We start from the raw sequence: 19,680 nt of genomic DNA, 5'->3' as shown, positions 1-19,680 counted from the left end.
CGATGAAAAATGTTGAACTGTAAGTAACGCTCTGTTCCTTTCCTTTGTGTTTAAGACACATACCTCGTTAGGATTATGCTTAAGATTGGTTGTATAAATGCGCATGGCTTGGAGTCCCCTTGGAAACGAGGGGACTCCAAGTGAAAGAATGTGTGTGGTGGATGTGCTTGAAAGGCTTAGAAACGAACACTTTCCTCTCTGGTCACTCATCAACTTTTCCAAGTATCACTTGAAAAGGAAGGTGAGAGTAGAGAGGCAAGTTTTGTCTAATGAATGTTTCACGAAAAGATGGGTGAATGTAGCAAGGATGGCACATGTGAATGACGGAGCCACCTTGAGCATAATCCTATGAACCAAAGAGAAAGAGAGTACCTTACTCTAACGAACTTTTGCATTCCATTGTCTGAGGTTACTATGGTCTTTTCTTTCATGTGTGTGTGCATGTGTGTTTCTGTCTGTCTGTGTTTGTCTATCTATCTCTTTCTCTATATATATGTTTATAGATATAAGTATGACTGAAGTACTCTTAAGTTACCATAGCTGTATGGCATCATTCAACAGGTAACTGATGTCAATGAAACAAAGATGTAATTGTAGAAATACTTCAAGGTGATACTTTAGTACCCTTCCTGTTTTTCGTCATTGTCACTGGATAATTAAGTATTAAATGTCTTCTAGTTGCTCAAATGACCAATATAAAGAGTATATTCATCTATCATCAAAGCAAGACAAAATGATCATCATATTCTAATGTTACCATTAAATTACTAAATTTGAAATGAGAGATTGATTGAATCAAGTGAAAAGTACTTTTGTTGATGATAATGAAAGAAGATGCCTTTAAATTTACTGATGTTCAATGAATATTTATTTTTCATTAACCAATTTGATACATTAAAAAAGTTTATGGCTTATACAGCCTTGTATTTGTTCTATTTCAGTTCCAAAGTGCTCAAGGGTAAATAAGTGACATATCAGCATAAAGAACAAAATCAAGTAATTCTGAGGTCAAGTTTATGTCATTCCATGATGGAGCCTTTGGAAGCATAAATGGAGAAATATAGATGACAAGACATTTATCAATGTACCCAATAAATTTATATCAATTAAAGAGGTAATAATAGGCTTTATTTCTAATTCTAGAACAAAGTAATTTAGAGAGCAATCCTGTGATATATAACATATAACACCTCACTTTACATAAAAGTCTTAAACAACAACAGCAAAAACAACACCACCACATATTAATTCAGTAGCTATGTTGTGAACAAGCATGCAGAATTTAGTATTATTTTGTGAGTAAATTAAAATGCAAAAAAATAAAGTACAAATTAAGAATAGAAGAAATGAAAACAGAAGGCTTAAAAAGATGTTGAAATTCATTAAATGAGATTGAAAGTGTGACACAAGAAATCAAATGAAGACGAAATAGTGAAAATGTTATTGCATTATATAATTTAGAATGATAGTGTAATAAACAGTTAAATGGTCAGGAAAAAAACCATATAAAGGGTTCACAGGATTAAAGTGTCAGTGTGTTTGAGTTAAAAGATTATTACTCAATTTATAGGATCAAGGAAGAAAATAATGTAAGGACAATGAGATTACAAAAGCAGAAACCATCAGCACATGACAAAGAGACCACAATAAAACTTAAGTGTAGTGTCTCTGTGTCTGTGACAAAACATATTTATACATGTGTAATAATATAAATTATTACACATGTACATAAGACAATCCACACATTTAAAGATTTTATATGCATGATTTACTGAAAGTATTTGTGAAGTAGCTTAGTAAATCCAAATAATGATATACAATGCCTAACTGTGTGGTCAAAGAATTGTCTTAGTAACCATGTGGTTTTGAGATTTAGTGTGCTTTAGATGGAAACTGTAGTGTGCTGGTAGATGGAAACTGTAGAGAAGCATTGTGCATGCATGTATGTGTGTGTGTGCGAGTGTGACCTCGTGTGTACCGTTGGTGATTTTTTTCCCTGTCTTCCCTCTGGATCTTTCCTTCTCCTATGTTTCCGACGAAGAGCTCCGCTCAAAACGTTAAACCCTCCTTCTTTCCTGAGCGTCCAATAATACTATATTTGTTCCACGTCCTCGTGTTGTGTTTTTTTGTGCTTTCTTGTTTGGATTAACTTTATATATATATATACTAGCAGTATCGCCCGGCGTTGCTCGGGTCTGTAAGGGAAATAACTATAAAGCATTTTTAGAGAGTTACAGCAAAAAATTGCATTAAAAATGGAAAAAAAAGTTATGGTAAATTTTTATTTAAATCGTTGACTCATCGTAGACATTTTTAGAGAGTTACTTCCCTTATATAATAGCGAAAAAAATGCATTAAAATGGAAAAAAATGATGGTAAATTATTTTTAAAATCGTAGACTCATCATAGACACGTGCTAATACCCAGAAGGGCTTGATATGAATCACGACTATAAGATACCTGGTTTTGGTTAAACTGCATCGCAAAATGTGGGAGTAGTTAGGAATCTAAATCGGAGTAGACAGACACATAACCTTTCTTTTATATATAAAGATTTTCGTCCTAAAAAACTTTGTATGGAGTGAATGATTACCTCTATGGAAATATATACACACACATTATACATACATGTGTGTATAGATGAATATATAAATACATTTAAATATCTATATACACTTTTGGGCGATCTTTTGCTTCTTAGAGATAACTTTAGATCTTATTTTCGTCCTAAAAAACTTTGTATGGAGTGAATGGTTACCTCTATGGAAATATATACACACACGTTATACATACATGTGTGCATAGATGAATATATAAATACATTTACATGTGTGTATAGATGAATATATAAATACATTTATATATCTATATACACTTTTGGGTGACCTTTCTGCTACTTGGATATACTTTAGATCTTATTTTCATCCTAAATAACTTTGTATGGCGTGAATGGTTACCTGTATGGAAATATATACACACACGTTATACATACATGTGTGTATAGATGAATATATAAATATAATTAAATATCATTGAAAAAGAAAATGAATTGAAATTTTTAAGAAAGGAATTTGTTTACATACATGTGTCAAATGGCAAATGTTTGTGCAGTTGTCCGAAATGGAACCAGGGTAAATGTGTGGAACTGATGTATTATAATGAATAGTGCTTCTTGTTCTGAATATTAATTTTATTAATATGAACTGAAAACCAGTGGTGTAGCATATAAGACCATAGGGGATCTTCTTTTAGCAAAAAGGATGACCAGTCTGAATGGCTCATCCCTGTCACACACACACACACGTTAGCGTACAATTTTATTTATATATTTGCGTGTCTATGTGTGTAAAGAGGAAGTGGGAGTAATAGGCAGAGTAAAGGCTTTGAAGTGAAAGAGTGAAATGTTAAAATATTGATTTTTCTCGAATTTTTTCTTAATTGGGGGTCAAATTGAAAGAAATGTGTATGCCGTGACCAAATGGAAGTACTTGGAAAAATCATAGGTAAACTCTAATTGAAGAAATTGTGTGAGGAGTAAATCGTTATGTATTTATTTGTTTCTGTTTGCTGTGTATTTTTTTTGAGTAGTGGTTTAAGGTACACTTACAAAGAGAAAGTAGGAGAAATTATCCCTGTTATATAAAGACTTTAACTTTAATTGTTGCAGACTTGCAAAGAGAAAGTAGCAGAAAGTGTGGTGGTAATGGTAGGAGTGAAGCACTTTAAATGAAAGAGGGAAATCGTAAAATATTGAGTTTTCTCGAATTTTTCCTTAATTGGGGGTGAAATTGAAAAAACTTTACATGCCACGACCCGATGGAATCAACTTGCAAAAATCATAGGTAAATTCCAATTGAAGAAATTCTATATTGTACAATTGTATAAAAAACAAACGGTTTGGGAGGCAGAGAAAATTTGCCTTTTATCATAAGAGATAAGAGATATATATCGAAATCAAATTTGATGACTGGCATCCATGCTAGTGGAGTGCTAAGAGTACCATACGAACGTGATCGTTGGCAGAGCAACAAACTGGCCTCCCTGCCAGTGGCACATAAAAAGCACCATTTGAGCGAGGCCATTGCCAGTACTGCCTGACTGGCCCTTATGCCAGTGGCACGTAAAAGCACCCACTACACTCTTGGAGTGGTTGGTGCTAGGAAGGGCATCCAGCTGTAGAAACTCTGCCAGATCAGTTTGGAGTCTGGTGCAGCCATTTGGTTTGCCAGTCCTCAGTCAAATCGTCCAACCCATGCTAGCATGGAAAGCGGACGTTCAATGATGATGATGATGATGATGATGAATGCATAACTGTGGTTAGAGAACTGTCTTAGTAACCATGTGGTTTGGAGTTCTAATGTGTTTTACTACAGCCACTCAATCAAACTGGTAGATGGCAACTGTACAGAAGCATTGTGCATGTGGTGTATGTGAGAGTGTGTGCACATGTGCATGCATGTGTGTGTATATATATTATGTGTATATATATACCTCGCTTGGCAACAGGCGGGGGTTGGCATCAGGAGGGGCATCTGGCCATATAAAGCTTGCCACACACTTAGCGCCTACAAATGTACATACATTTGTAGGCGCGGGCATGGCTGTGTGGTTAGGGATCTTGCTTCCTAGCTACATGGTTTTGGGTTCAGTCCCACTGCGTGGCACTTTGGGCAAGTGTCTTCTGCTATAGCCTTGGGCTGACCGAAGCTTAGTGATTGAATTTGGTCGGCGGAAGTTACTGCCATGTGTGCATATGTGTGTGTAGGTGCTTGTGCCTCTCCGAGAGAGAGAGAGAGAGAGAGAGAGAGAGAGAGAGGAGAGAGAGAGAGGGGGAGGGATATATATATATATATATATATATATATATATATATGTATGTATGTATATATAAACACATACATGTAGATGTGGAAACAGAAAGTAGACTAAGGACAGTTTCTAATTAACATGCATACATATGAAAAAAGTTATACCAATGCAATTAGAAAGAGACAATATAACGATAGTGCAATTATTTTGCCACACAATAGAAACAATGACTATGACAACATGACTGCAGTACAACAGACAGGATGTTAACAAAGCTATAGAGATCAGTTAGTCAAGACAACACAGCTACAATACAACAAACCCTATAGCTAAGTTAATTTATATATTTTACTTAAGTGTACAGAACTTTGTACATAACTGAGCACCCATATATCATTACATATCCTCTCTACCTAGCTGTACATATCTTAATATATTCTTTTAATGCAACAGAACACCCATATACATATATATATATATATAAATATACATTTTCTTAGTACAACCACTATCGCTGCCACATCTGCCATACACACACTATTCAAACCTCTGATGCCACCACCATCAATACCTTTGACATTGCCACCTTCCCCTCCATCACCATCACCACTGTCTTTTACATTACTTACTCTCACCATCATCCCTGACCACTGTGCCTACCACCACCACCACTGCCTCTATTACTGCTACAACTCATACTATTACTATCACCACATTACCATCACAAAAAGGCTGAATGGTGTGTGTATGGCAGATGTGGTGGCGATGGTGGTGGTACTGCTGTTTTATCATGCAGCTTTGCAACAAATTCCAAGTTGACAAATTATATCATTGTTTTGATGAAAATTGTTCATTGTTTGAAAAATATTGTTCAACTTTAATAAAATCTGATATGTACTCAATGCATCAAGTGCCACTGTTGGGCCCAAAGCCTAATGAAGAGCCCTCCACAGGACCTAGCTTAAAAGCTGCCCAATAGGGCTAGGTTTTGTTCCTGTTAACGGGGGTGGTCAAATCTGACTCAATGCCATAGCAACCAAGGTAGGCAAATGCAGCCAACCCCAACCTTTGGGCTGGCTTGCCATCATGAGGCTTTTTTGGAGCTAGATTTTCTATGGGGAGCATGCCCTCGCTTACCTCCCACCTCAGTTTCTAGACACAAGTGGTCCTGAGACCAAGGCCTCTACCATGATTTTTAAGAAATGTGGTGGAAAACTCGCTCAGGAAGGCAGGGACGCTACTCTCTGAGATCCCTACCTATATATATATAATTGGCAGAAATTACAAACTCACTCAAGGATGGAAACTTTTATGCATTGGCAATGCATGAAACTCTCAGCTCTTGAATTAGTTTGCAACTTGTGCTGATTAAATTTTAAAATATATGTGTTTTGAGTTCTATTTTCCTGTTTGTATTACTATACCTATACATATGTATTCTACCTACTTGCCTCATATCTTAAATCCTTTCTACCCAGCTGTACACTATAACACTCACAAATAAATAATATATTTGTTATACCTAAGAGTTAAATATGCATGCAGTTTTCATGCAGAAAATTTTGAAATATTTAGACTTCTAGCCTTAAAGAAAGTGAAATATCTTGCCAAAGACAGAATAGGAAAGGAAACAGAATTGTAGCATTCATCCCTTTCTCTGAGGCTTTGACTTTGGTAGCAACTTAAATGATTCTAACACAGGAAAAGCTGGTTACCAATTTCTCACTGTACCAGACACCTGACACGTAAGTATTGAGAAGACAATGACTGTAATTCAAATGTTAGTAATATTGAAATATCTTGAGAGACATTTCACCACAGCCTTCAGCACTTGATTATTTACTTCTCAAAAGTATTAATTACAATTTCATAATTAAACAGGAAGTATTTAAACCCAAGTATAGTTAAGTATGTGAACAAAACACAATAAATTTAAAGTAATGACAGATAAGTGTCTAGAAATTAACCCACTTGAAAATTTATTGTACCTCATAACAATTTCTTATAGAGACATCAAGCATAAGAGAGGAGAATTTTTTTTTTTTTTTTTGGTACCGTTTATGTCTTTGTGAAGAGTAATAGCAACATGAGTGAAGTGTGTTTCTCTGTTTGTTAGGTGACTCTACACTCTGCACCATGTTGCTACCTACTACGACAATAAATAGTTAAGCATGACAAAATGCAGTTTTGAAGGATTAATGCTGATAGGAACAGCACTTTACCTGGTCAGCTTTGCAAACCACAATTACCTAGAGGAAGAGGAGAAAGATACAAAAAGAAAAAGATAAAAAGAAAGAATGAAATAAATATTATTTGAATGACAGACATAAAATTAGAAATAAAAAATTGCTTCTAATCTAGGAACAAGGCCAACAGTTTTGAAAGGAGGGAGCTAGTTGATATAACTGACCCTAATACATGACTGGTTACTTTCTAGATGAAAAGAAGAAAGGTAAAATTAACTATGGTGGGATTTGAACACAGAACGTGATAAACCAAAAGAAAAGTTGCAAGACATTTTGTCCAAGGTCAAAGGAATCTGCTCATTCCACTACTCTTAAAATTGGAAATAAATAATTCTTTCTAATTTGAGAGGAGGAAGTAGTTGATTACATGAACCCAAATTCTGAACTGGTACTTATTTTATCAACCCTGGAAGGATGAAAGGCAAAATCAACCTCGGTGGCTTTGGAACTCCAAAGCTGACCTCAGCAGAATTTGAACTCTGAATATAAAGCTGGAAGAAATGCTGCTAATCATTTTACCTGGTATGCTAACAATTCTGCCAGGTCACTGTTTTACATTGGCAAATGATAATACAAAAAGTTGAGACAAATTCTATACCATGATGTTTAGTGTTTCATTAGATAGAACTGAAATGTCAGCTGGCAAATTTTATTTATCCTTCATCCTCAGTAATCAATTCTCTCTTCTCTGAAGAGTTCAGCTTCAAATGTTAGACTTCTCTTTTGATGACATAATTTTATTCCAGTTTGAGCTTTCTGTAGTAGATGAGTTCAAATCTTGCTGGGGCCACTACAGATGGGTTCAAATCTGGTTGCAGATCACTTTTACTTGTTATCTTTTTAAGGTTGACATAAAAAAAAGGGGGGGGGTTACTAACTGAGGGTGGCGAGTCGGCGAAACTGAAAGAACATGGGATAAGCTGCCTAGTGGTATTTATTTTAGAACTTTGTGCTCTGAGTTCAGATCCTGCCAGGGTCTACTTGGATGGCAAGTTTCATCCATCACCCAGCTTAACACAATCACTTGCAACAGGGTCAGTGAAATCCTCTCAAGGTATCCAAGGTGGCAAGTATTCTAGCTGGGTCTCTGATTAGAGGATACCTTTCTTCCTCACGCCCACCAATCTTGGAGACTCTGTAGAGAGTTATAAAAGTTTGCTTATTTACACAAGCATATTATGCCATTTGTACGTGAAGGCATGTGGCCTAGTGGTTAGGCTGTTGCATCCACAATCACTTGATCATAGATTCGATTCCTAGACCAGGCAGTGCATTGTGTTCTTGAAAAAACACTTCATTTCATTTCATGTTGCTCCAAGTTTCCCTTTTGATCGGGGTGGGGGAGAGGATGTTGGCCTTCTGGCCTAGCCAGCAGGGTGACATCATTTGAAGACTAAAATGATGCAAAGCATATTGTGACAAGCAATGTGTAACAACATCTGATAGTCTGGTCAATCACATGATCGTTTTATTTGTAGTACTTGTAGTTTAGAAGGCAGCGGGCTGGCAGAAACGTTAGCACATTGGGTGAAATGCTTAGTGGTATTTTGTCAGTCTTTAAGTTCTGAGTCCAAATTCTGCCGAGGTCGATTTTGCCTGTCATCCTTTCGGGGTTGATAAATTAAGTATTAGTTGCGTACTGAGGTTGATCTAATCGAATGGCCCCTTCCCAGAAAATTTCAGGCCTTGTGTTTAGAATGTAAAAAAAAAATGTACTCGTAGTTTAGATTCAAATCAATCTTGACTGAGTAAATCTATAATCAAAAGCATTCCAGCGTTGATCATCCCATCTTTTTAAGACTGTCAAAAGCCAAATTATTGAATGTAACTTTGTTGAAGATAGTGGAGTTTTGATTGATTTGAGGGAGATCTGGCTGCTGTTTCAAACATGTTCAGTAACCACTTAGAGACACTTTATTGGTTTGTGTTATTTATCCCCTGCCATAAGCTAAAGCACAGATATTTCCCAGACCACATTTAAATGACCTTCTAATGACATCATATTCTCCAGGTGCCATCATATCATATAACAATATTATAAACTGTTGAAAGTTTAAGAATTTTGTGAAATAAAAAAGAAAGCTAAAGTTAAGTAAATTTTTTGCTTGACTAAAATAATAATATAATGTGATCTTTAAAAACAGAGTAAATATATGAATTTTAGTTCAATTTTTAGTGATTAGAGACTGTATTGAATTTCAGAACTTGTGGATGAGAGATAAACTGGATGATAAACTGACTAGAAGAAATAAGCAAAATAACAAGAATGGGTATAATTTAAAAAAAACAAACAAATTGGTATTAGTTCTCATAGATAGGCTAACATGAAGGCCACATGCTCATGGGAAACATTACTTTTGTCAGTAGAGGGAAAGGGCTTCAAATACTAAATGTCCAAATAACTCTAACACATATTGTTGCATATTTTTAATTGGACATCCATTTACTGTGACCATTGTGGCTTGGGTTCAGTCCAGACACCTGGATAAATGAATTTTATTGTCTGACTCTCTTACAAACCACTCAATCAGCTTGAGTGATTAAGCTCCTTGCATAGGGATCAAAACCAGTGCAAGGCAGCACTTCAAGCATTACTCATTTTTTTTTAGAATCTAATTTCTGTTTTTTTCCTTTTGTGTGTGCTTTGGGTTTTGCAAAATCTGGAAAAAAATAAATGAAGATAAGAAACATAATAAATATAAAGTTATTAAAAGTAAAACTGAAACATTTTTTCAAACCGTTGAAGAGACTTTGCCCTGTAATAATAACAAGAACAATGACAACATTAAATAACAGATTAAAAGCTGAATAATAGAAATAAGTTTGTTGAGCGACTTACTTTATTATTTGGTAAGATCCATTCCATATGTATCGCACTTTGTTTGTTAACCTCAACTTTGCAACTCATTTCAATTTTTTCATTAACCATGTACTTAGTTCTATCTACAATAATTTCAGGAGTCAGTTCCTGATTATCTAAGAGGAGAAAAAACAGAAAAAAAAATTCATAATTAATCAATTAGCTGTTTTGATACCAACACGCCTTAAGCTACCTCTGGTTCAAATGATACAAACTTCTTATTTTTAAGAAATATAAATTAATTAAATCCTTTCTTCAAACAACAATTAATATTGTTTTAAATTTTGGCACAAGGCCAGTAATATATGTGTGTGTGTGTGTGTGTGGGGTTGATTATATTGACCCTGGTACTTCACCGGTACTTTATTTTGTTAATCCCAAAAGGATGGAAGTCAAAAGTGATGTTCGCATTTGGATTCAAACTATAAAGGTTTGGAAAAAATGCTGGTAAGCATTTTGACTGACAACATCCTAATGATTCCACCAGCTCAATTCTTTAAACACCAGATGAATAATTTTTATCAAATTTTGGCATAAGTCCAGCAACTAAGAAGAGGGTGCTTGATTATACTGACTTTGGTACTTGACCAGTACTTTATTTTATCAAACCCAAAATGATGAAAGGCAAAGTTAGCCCTGGGATTTGAACTCAGAATGTAAACAGCCATAAAAATGCTACGACTGGAAACGTTTTCATGGAAGACTGGAAATGAAGGAATACCCTTGTATGGTGACGATGCTCATTTATACCAATTGTATGATGGGAATAAACAAACAACACACACAATGGAATCCTTTCAGTTTCTGCCGACTAAATCCACTCACAAGGCTTTGCGTTGTTTTTGTTGTTGTGTTAATAGTATTATGGGGATGTACTTGCATAGCAAGTGATTTGATCTGAGATCGTGTGCTGAAACGAAAACAATTGCAGCGTGGAAGGTGTTTGTAAGCCATTTAAGAAATACACAAAAGCCGTTCAATTCACTTCAACATTTAAGTTTAATTTGTCAAAATATTTTCGTCGCTTTAAGACCGCGACCTGTTCACTGACAAAAATCCGTGCTGCATCTGTTAATAATAATAATAATAATAATAAAGAAATTATTGTGTACAGTGCTCAGGTGCACTACAACTTATCAAATGTGCATGTACAGTACATAGAATTATGTACAGATGTCAGGAAAGTGAACAGTGTATGAGTCATGATATACATGTGTGAATGCTTATGGAGTGAAGGGATATCAGGTGTAGTGTTGGTGAATTTCAGGGAGCATGGATATTTTAAAGGATGCTATGTCTCAGCAGCTAACAAACAACTGATGCAGGTAATTTGTTCCATGCTTCAGCAACACTGAGTGTGAAAAAAATGTTTCTGAAAGTCACGGGAGCTGTACTATTTTTTGACTTTGTAACATGCCCATGTGTTTTAAACACTTGGAATTCAAAAAGGTGCTCAAGTTTGTTGGCACGATGGTTAATAATTTTGTGGGTGTTTACCAAGTCAGTTGCCAGATGTTGGAGTTTCAATGGATCCTTGTCCAAGGAAGCAAGGCATTCAGAGTATGGTAGATGCCTGATAGAGGGTGTTCGCTTGGTTGCATATTATAGTAAAAAACATTTCCCCAAGATGCCATGCAGTAGGACTGAACTCAAGACCACATAGCTCTAGAGCAATCTTCTTAACCACACAACCATACCGGTATCTAGGGAACATAACATTGTATTTGTAGCAAAGCTTGAAATATACAAATACCGAATTTGTAAAAAAACCCTCGACAATGTTATCAATAAGAATTTTTGATCCTACTTCTAGTTTTTGGCTGTCGTGGTACTATTTGGATCAAAATCTAAGAGAGTGAATATATAAAGTAAACAAATAACACCAACTCACCCTGAAAAGTGCTGTGCACAGCTACTGTTTGAGTTTTATTGTCGAGTTCTCCAACACATGCAAAAGTGCCAGTGTACAGCACTGTTGGAACTTTAATTACAAAACCCTTTTTTGGGTCATACTGGAGGTTTTTGCTAAGTTCAACAGGTTTGCTATGCTTCCGTAGGCTCACTTTGATATTAGGGTCTGTCACTAGGCAACTGAAGTATCCTGGTTGAAGGCTCGTGACATGACTGAATATAATACTTTCAACAAAGAAGTTATCTGGATCTGAAATATAAATAAATAAATAATAATAATCATAATAATGATAATAATAATAAAGCAAATATACTCTAGGATATACCAATATACACAGATAGAGAGATCAAGGCTAAGACATTGGGTGTAGTTGTCAGAGATCATCAAGAAAAAAGAATGTCTTCTAATTGATGTATCCATCCCAAAAACTGACAATGTATCTCTAAAAGCAAAGGAAAAATTCTCAAAATGCAAAGATTTGGAAATAGAGATAACCTGAATGTAGAGCCGAAAAACAGAAACAATCCTGATAACAACAGGTGCATTAGGTATGGTTAAAAAAAATACAGACAAATACATAACCAAAACGCCAGGACTTAAGAATATAAAGAATATATATTACATACAGAAAATGGTACTACTAGGTACTGTACACATCCTAAAAATTAGCAAGAAATAGCAACACCAAAAACAAACCACAGCACATCATCATCATCATTGTTCGACCATGGTTGAGACAATGGAATTTACTATGTTACGCCAGACTTCACGGTCCATCTTAGCATTACGGAGGTCCTGTTGCTGGATGCCTGTATCCCTGGAGATTACATCAGGGTAGGAGAGTATGTGCCCTCTGGTATCACGAGCAGGTGGCCTCCAGAGGAGAAGAGTAGAAATTTACCTCGTTTTCAGCTCTACAACAATGTCTAGCAAACTGGACTCTTTTTGTACTTTGGTTGGATGATGCTTCCACGAGAGATTTTGAGCTCTCATAAGGAGGCGAGTGTAAGTTCCATCCAACTGCCTCTCAAGCTTCTTTGATAACGTCCAGGTTTCTGAGCTATATTGTAGAATTGGTTCAACTGTGGCTTTGAAGATTTTAAGTGTGAAATCTCTACTTAGATTTGAATACCAGATCTTATGCTGACCAGGTCATACCCTTTCTAGTTAGAAAATTTTTTCAGATGATGATAGTATGACCCAAGATATTTATAATCAGAAACCATATTTAAGAGTGTATTGTTGAGAGTATGGATGATGAAATCACTGTTGGACAGGCACTTGTTTACATATTCAGTCTTGGACTCATTGAGGTAAAGACCTACACAATTTGAGGCTTGTTCAAGAGATTGTAAAAGAGACTGGGCATTGGAGAGAGAATCACTGATAATAGCGATGTCGTCAGCAAAGTCAGTGTCTGTTAAGTACCACAGCACATACCCAAGGTACACAGGGCTGTGCTTGGTAGTGCAGTGAAAGAATGTGATAAAAATAAGACTAATGAATAATAATAATAATAATAATAAGAAGAAGAAGAATGGTTTCAAATTTTGCCACAAGGGCAGCCATTCTAGGGGAGGGGATGTGTCAATTACATTGACCCCAGTTTTTCACAGGTACTTAATTTATTGACCCCAGAAGGATGAAAGGTAAGGTCAACCTTGGTGGAATTTGAGCTCAAAACATAGCGACAGGCGAAATACTACTAAGCATTTCATCCACCATGCTAACAATTCTGCCAGCTCACTGCAAGAAGAAGAAGGAGGAGGAGGAGGAGGAGAAAAAGAAGAAGAAAAAGAAGTGTTTCACTAGTACTTAATTTATTGACCCCAAAAGGACGAAAGGCAAAATTGTCCTGGGTTTTAAATTTTAGCACAAGGCCAGCAATTTCAGGGGAAGGGGGATAAATCAATTACATCAAATGTAATATTCAACTGGTGCTTATTTTATTGACCCTGGAAGGATGAAAAGCAAAGTCAACCTTGGTGGAATTTGAACTCAGAACGTAAAGAAGGATGAAATACTGCTAAGCATTTTGCCCTGCATGCTAATCAGTCTGCCAGCTACCTGCCTAATAATAATGATGATGATGATTTGTTTTTCTTTATTGATCACAAAAAACATGGGGAACAGTACAGGATGATATGCTGTAGGATTACACGGAAGAGCATGTAAAAAGATATTGTTATATTTCGGAATGGTCGTTTTGCCAGTTTAGCCAATAAAAACACACGCACTATATATTTGGTGTTATTTTGCTTCAGTGTTATTTATTTTTTACATTAACCTTAATCTTATTTCGGCCAGAGTTCTCTCGTCACACTCCTGTGACCGCATCAGTGGTCCTTTGTTTTCTTCTTTCTTATTTGTGTCTCTCCTTACTAACCGTCAGCCATTTTGTATTTCTATTGTATGTCTTTATTTGGCCGAAATAAGATTAAGATTAATGTAAAAAATAAATAACACTGAAGCAAAATAACACCAAATATATAGTGCGTGTGTTTTTATTGGCTAAACTGGCAAAATGACCATTCCAAAATATAACAATATCTGTTTCAACACACGACTTCACATAAAAAATCTTGCACAACAAATATTTAAACGTACATGTAAAAAGGTGGAGGCGCAATGGCCAAGTGGTTAGGGCAGCGGACTCGCGGTTGCAGGATCGCAGTTTTGATTCCCAGACTGGGCATTGTGAGTGTTTATTGAGCGAAAACACCTAAAAGCTCCACGAGGCTCCGGCAGGGGGTGGTGATCCCTGCTGTACTCTTTCACCACTCTTTCTTCTGTTGGCCTGCTCGCTTAGCCAGCGGGGTGGCGTCATTTGAAGGCTAAAACAATGCAAACGCATCGTGACCAGCGATGTGTAACAACATCTGATGGTCTGGTCGGTCACGTGAGTGAGTGAGTCACATGTAAAAAGAGTAACTAGCAATGAATAAAAATTAATGATTACTGATTTAGGCACAAGGCCAGCAATGTTGAGGAGAAGAGTTAGTGAATACCACAAACCTCAGTAATCGACCGATACTTTATGTTATCCACCCTAAAAGTACGAAAGGGCAAAGTTGATCTCAGTCGGATTTGATTTCAGAATGTAGAGTCAGAAGTGCCGGAAGGCATATTGTCTGACATTTTAATCATTCTGTCAATCCATCGCCATGGTGATGATGATAATGATGATGATCCTTTCTACTACGCCAAAAATTTTGGAAGAGGGAGCTGGTTGATTATATCTCCCCCAGTGCTCAAATGTTACTTTATTTTATCAATCCCAAAAGGAAGAAAGGTAAAGTCAACCTCAGCTGAATCAGAACTCACAATGTGAAGATGGATGAAATACTGTGAAGCATTTTGTCTGGTGTGCTAACAATTCTGCCAGCTTGACACCTTAATAATAATAATAATAATAATAATAATAATAATCCTTTCTACAAGGCCTGAAATTGTAGGGGAGGTGGGGGGGGTGTAAGTTGTTTACATCAACCCCAGTTTTTCACTGGTACTTAATTTATCGACCCCAAAAAGATGAAAAGTAAAGTCGACCTCAGCAGAATTTGAACCCAGAATGCAGCAACGGGTGAAATACCACTAAAAATTTTGTCCAGTGAGTTAATGATTCTGTCAGCTTGCCACCTTAATAATAATAATAATAATAATAATAATTATCCTTCCTATAATAGGCAGAAGGCCTGAAATTTTGGGGAAGGAAGAGGCTAGTCGATTACATTGATCCCATTGTGCAACCGGTCCTTATTTCAATGACTCCAAAAAGAAGAAAGGCAAAGTTGACCTCGGTGGAATTTGAACTCAGAATGTAACGATGGACAGAATGCCACCAAGCATTTTTCTCGGTGTGCCAATGATCCTGTCAGCTGCTCCACCTCCTCAACAACAACAATTTCTCTGATACCAGGCCAGAAATCTACAGAAGAGCAGAGTTAATGGAATCAATCACAATATAATCTATTGAAGGTAAAATCCATCTATCTGGGGGTAATCTAACACAACAAGACATGTATTTTGTGTTATTCTATCAATTCTCTACCAACCACACAGTTTCAGGTTCAGTTCTTTTTCAGAGCCTCCTTGACTAGCGAGAAGAAGGAAGGAAAAAAGGACAGACTCACATGAAGGTTCTCAAGTGCTAGATGGTGAAGAATTAACCTGCTGATTCAACACATTATAACTCTATTAAAATAGACAATATCTTTCTATATTTAAGAGATGAGGAATTATGTACATTCAATGGATATTTGTCATCTTGTTTGTTGTTAACACGTTTCAGCTGATATACCCTCCAGCCTTCTTCAGGTGTCTTGGGGAAATTTCGAACTTGGGTTCTCATTCCTAAGGTATTTTACGATGATATTATTATTATTATTATTATTATTATTATTCTTGTTCAGGTCACTGCTTGGAATCAAACTCAGAATCTTGGGGTTAAGAGTGCGGGCTACTAACCCCCCAAGATTCTGAGTTCGATTCCAAGCAGTGACCTGAACAATAATAATAATAATAATAATAATGACAACAACAACAACATCGAAAAATACCTTTGGAATGAGAACCCAGGTTCGAAATTTCCCCAAGACACCTGAAGAAGGCTGGAGGGTATATCAGCTGAAACCTTGTTAACAACAAACAAGATGAGGACAAATATCCATCAATGTAAATAATGTAGACAATACCTTCTCAATACCAAAACAGTGTGCTCATGAAAACAACAGAAGAGTTAAAGCCATATTATATACAAGAATTTCCTCCAAATATAGCATGTAAGAACTGCAATGTGAGTGTACCACTCCAGCTCAGTGGAATAAGTCATTACAAAGAGTGATGAGTTACTTAGAAACAGAATGACAAACTAATTTAGTACTTACCTCTAAAGTAAACGTAAACATCAGAGCTCAGCCACACCCTCCTTCCGTAAGTGCATGTAAACCTACCAGTGTCGGCATATGCAGCATTGGTCATTGTAGCATTAACCTCAAGGCCGTCATCGGATTCATTTATAATGATGGTAGTTCCCTTCCTTCGAATGTGCTATAAAATATAGAAAATTTAAAATTAGAAAAAACCCCCAAAAAAACCAAACCTGTACAAGAATTTTTCTTTTGAATTAGCCTCCCCCATCCCAAGTCAGTCTTAAGGTTATAAAATTAGCAAAATAAAGTAAGTTCATGTATCATGAGGAAATAAGAATTGTGACATAATAATGATGATGATGATGATGATGATAATAATAATAATAATAATAATCCTTTCTACTGGAAGCACACAGCCTCAAATTTGGGGGAAGGGATTAAGTTGATTACATCGACCCCAGTGTGTAACTGGTACTTATTTAATCGATCCTGAAAGGTTGAAAGGCAAAGATGACCTTGGCAGAATTTGAACTCAGAATGTAAAAATGGATGAAATGCTGCTAAGCATTTTGCTCAGAGTGCTAACAATTCTGCCAGCTTGCTGCCTTAATAATAGTAGCAATAATAAATAACAAGAGCACTCAGAGAGTGCAAACCTCCACCAAGGCAACATACCAACGTTCTCTCAATGATTAGCCGGAGATGAGAATATCTGAAATAAACTCGACTGCTCTCACAATCGAGAATACTAAAAATGAACCTGACCACTCTCAAAAATTAAGTAAAAAAAGAAAAAGGTAAAATAATCCAGAATCCTTGTCCGGTGCCTGATCGATCCCAATGAATATGTTAGTGTTGTTTAATTTCTGAATGGTTTTGCTGCTGTTTGTTTATGTAATTTGATTTTTTTATCCATCAGTTTCTACTAAGATAGAGATGTGAGCAAAATTAACAATCATCATCATCATCATCGTTTAACGTCCGCTTTCCATGCTAGCATGGGTTGGACGGTTCAACTGGGGTCTGGCAAGCCCGAAGGCTGCACCAGGCCAGTCAGATCTGGCAGTGTTTCTACAGCTGGATGCCCTTCCTAACACCAACCACTCCGAGAGTGTAGTGGGTGATTTTATGTGCCACCAACACAGGTGCCAGATGAGGCTGGCAGACGGCCACGCTCGGATGGTGTTTTTTATGTGCCACCGACACAGGTGCCAGACGAGGCTAGCAGACAGCCACGCTCGAGAAACAAATATAAAACTATGGAAACAGCAATGCCGCCATAATTTACATGGAAACCTTAAGTGTGCTTTCAAGGGAGATAATCAGAGAAAGACTTGAAAGTCAACATAAGATCGTAATACTTCATGTAAAGTAAATATAACAAATAATCCAGAATCCTTGTCTGATACCGGATCGATCCCAAATTCTAATTAGTTCGCACCAATCACGAGGTCAAACATCCCTGAAAGTTTAATCCGAGTCCATCCAGTGGTTCTTGAGATATCTTGTCCATAGACAAACAAACAAGACTGAAAACAATACTTCCACCTTAGCAAAGGCAGAGCTAATAACCCCTTCTACTATAGGCACAAGGCCTGAAATTTGGGGGAGGGGGCTAGCCAGTTACATTGCTCCCCCTTCTCCCAAAACTTGTTTTGAAGGAAAGAGTAATTGATTACATTGATCCCAGCACTAAAAAGGTACTTTATTTTATGGACTAAAGAAAAAAAAAGGCAAAGTTAACTCTAGCAGCATTTGAAAGTAAAGAACAGGAACAATTATTGCAAGGTATTTTTCCAACTCTCTAATGATCCTATTGATTCTATAAAGGAGGTTCTTCTAGAGGCAATTCTAAGAGTAAAAATGTTACTAAATTTAGGATTTGTGCTTTTGCTTTAACTCTCCTTCTAAGGCTAGAATGTTCCACTAATAAATTCCGTGAGGATAAACTTTTCAATAGTTTGCAAGATAATTTATGTTTCATTTAATGTCATTAGTCATGTTATATTTGTTTCAATTTTATATTCAATCAATGCTTTAATCTCAAAGTGTAGGCTTATGTATCTAATTCATATTATTTCTTTTAAAATGGTCATTTGTTAACAGTTGCTTTACATGGTTTTACTTTAACTTGTTCCAGCTACAGATTGTGGTCATGCTGGGGTCACATCTAGTAATTTGCTCAATTTTTTAGTTTTAACTTTGAAGTACTTTAGATTTTTGAATTGGTAAACAGTGATGTTCTTAATTTTCTTTTAAAGTATTTGCTTTTATTTCTTTTATATCCTTTCACTTTTTTTTTTTTTTATAAAAAGAACCTCTTAATTTTTTAAATTTTGTCTTTGAACTCACAACGTAACGCAGACGAAATACCGCTAAGCATTTTGCCCGGCGTGCTAACGTTTCTGCCAGCTCGCCGCCTTGAACATGAATTAAAATGAAATTTTGATGGAAGGTTTTATTTAGTTTTCGTGTTTGGTTTACAAGGTTCTTGATGTCAAATTGTGTGTTGAAACAAATCTTGCATACTGGGAGGGTCGTTATGCCAATAGTAAACATATGCAGTGGTTCTATTTAATTTCTATTTAAATTCTTTTGTCAATTAGTTAACCATTAAACCAATTATTGAACTGATCATTTGATTAATCATTTGGTCAATCAGCTAGGTTTGTCAGAGTCCTTTCATTGCCATTCAACAAGAAGTATGTAATCTTAGAACCAGGATTAATTACTAATATCTAAAACAGTCATTAGCAACATATAGCCCAGGGGACTTTCTGAATGGCATACCTAATGAAAAATTACCTTGAATTTTTTTTTTTAGTACTGAAATCAATCTAATGATGAGCCATATCTCATGTGGCCTGCTTCACAAAAAAGGTTGTCCACGCCTGATCTAAAACTACAATGAGATAACATTTACCCTTATGCTAGCTCATTGTCACAATCCCAGATGGAGTTAAGAAGTTAAGAAGGTGAAAT

The 19,680-nt window shown here is 36.2% G+C and overlaps 1 protein-coding gene across 6 annotated transcripts in view; it reads right to left on the bottom strand.

Annotated features, from left to right (window-relative positions):
- The window catches only part of LOC115218235 (vascular endothelial growth factor receptor 1), a 101,067-nt gene that overhangs the window by 35,975 nt on the left and 45,412 nt on the right, over positions 1 to 19,680 (bottom strand). For 4 of the 6 annotated variants that reach the window (XM_029787962.2, XM_029787963.2, XM_036508392.1 and 1 more), the window contains exons 3-5: positions 16,714 to 16,876; positions 11,807 to 12,076; positions 9,895 to 10,031 (exon numbers count right to left, since the gene is read on the bottom strand). In XM_029787962.2, coding sequence (XP_029643822.1) covers positions 9,895 to 10,031; positions 11,807 to 12,076; positions 16,714 to 16,876 — 570 coding nt within the window. Of the gene's footprint in view, positions 1 to 7,031; positions 7,059 to 9,894; positions 10,032 to 11,806; positions 12,077 to 16,713; positions 16,877 to 19,680 lie in introns of all 6 variants that reach the window. The other 2 variants (XM_029787960.2, XM_029787961.2) reach the window with 1 other exon arrangement.

Source organism: Octopus sinensis, linkage group LG13 (assembly GCF_006345805.1).
Source record: "Octopus sinensis linkage group LG13, ASM634580v1, whole genome shotgun sequence".
Lineage (NCBI taxonomy): Eukaryota > Metazoa > Mollusca > Cephalopoda > Octopoda > Octopodidae > Octopus > Octopus sinensis.
The sequence above is the reverse complement of the archived record's forward strand: the minus strand, read 5'-3'. Positions and strand labels throughout refer to the sequence as shown.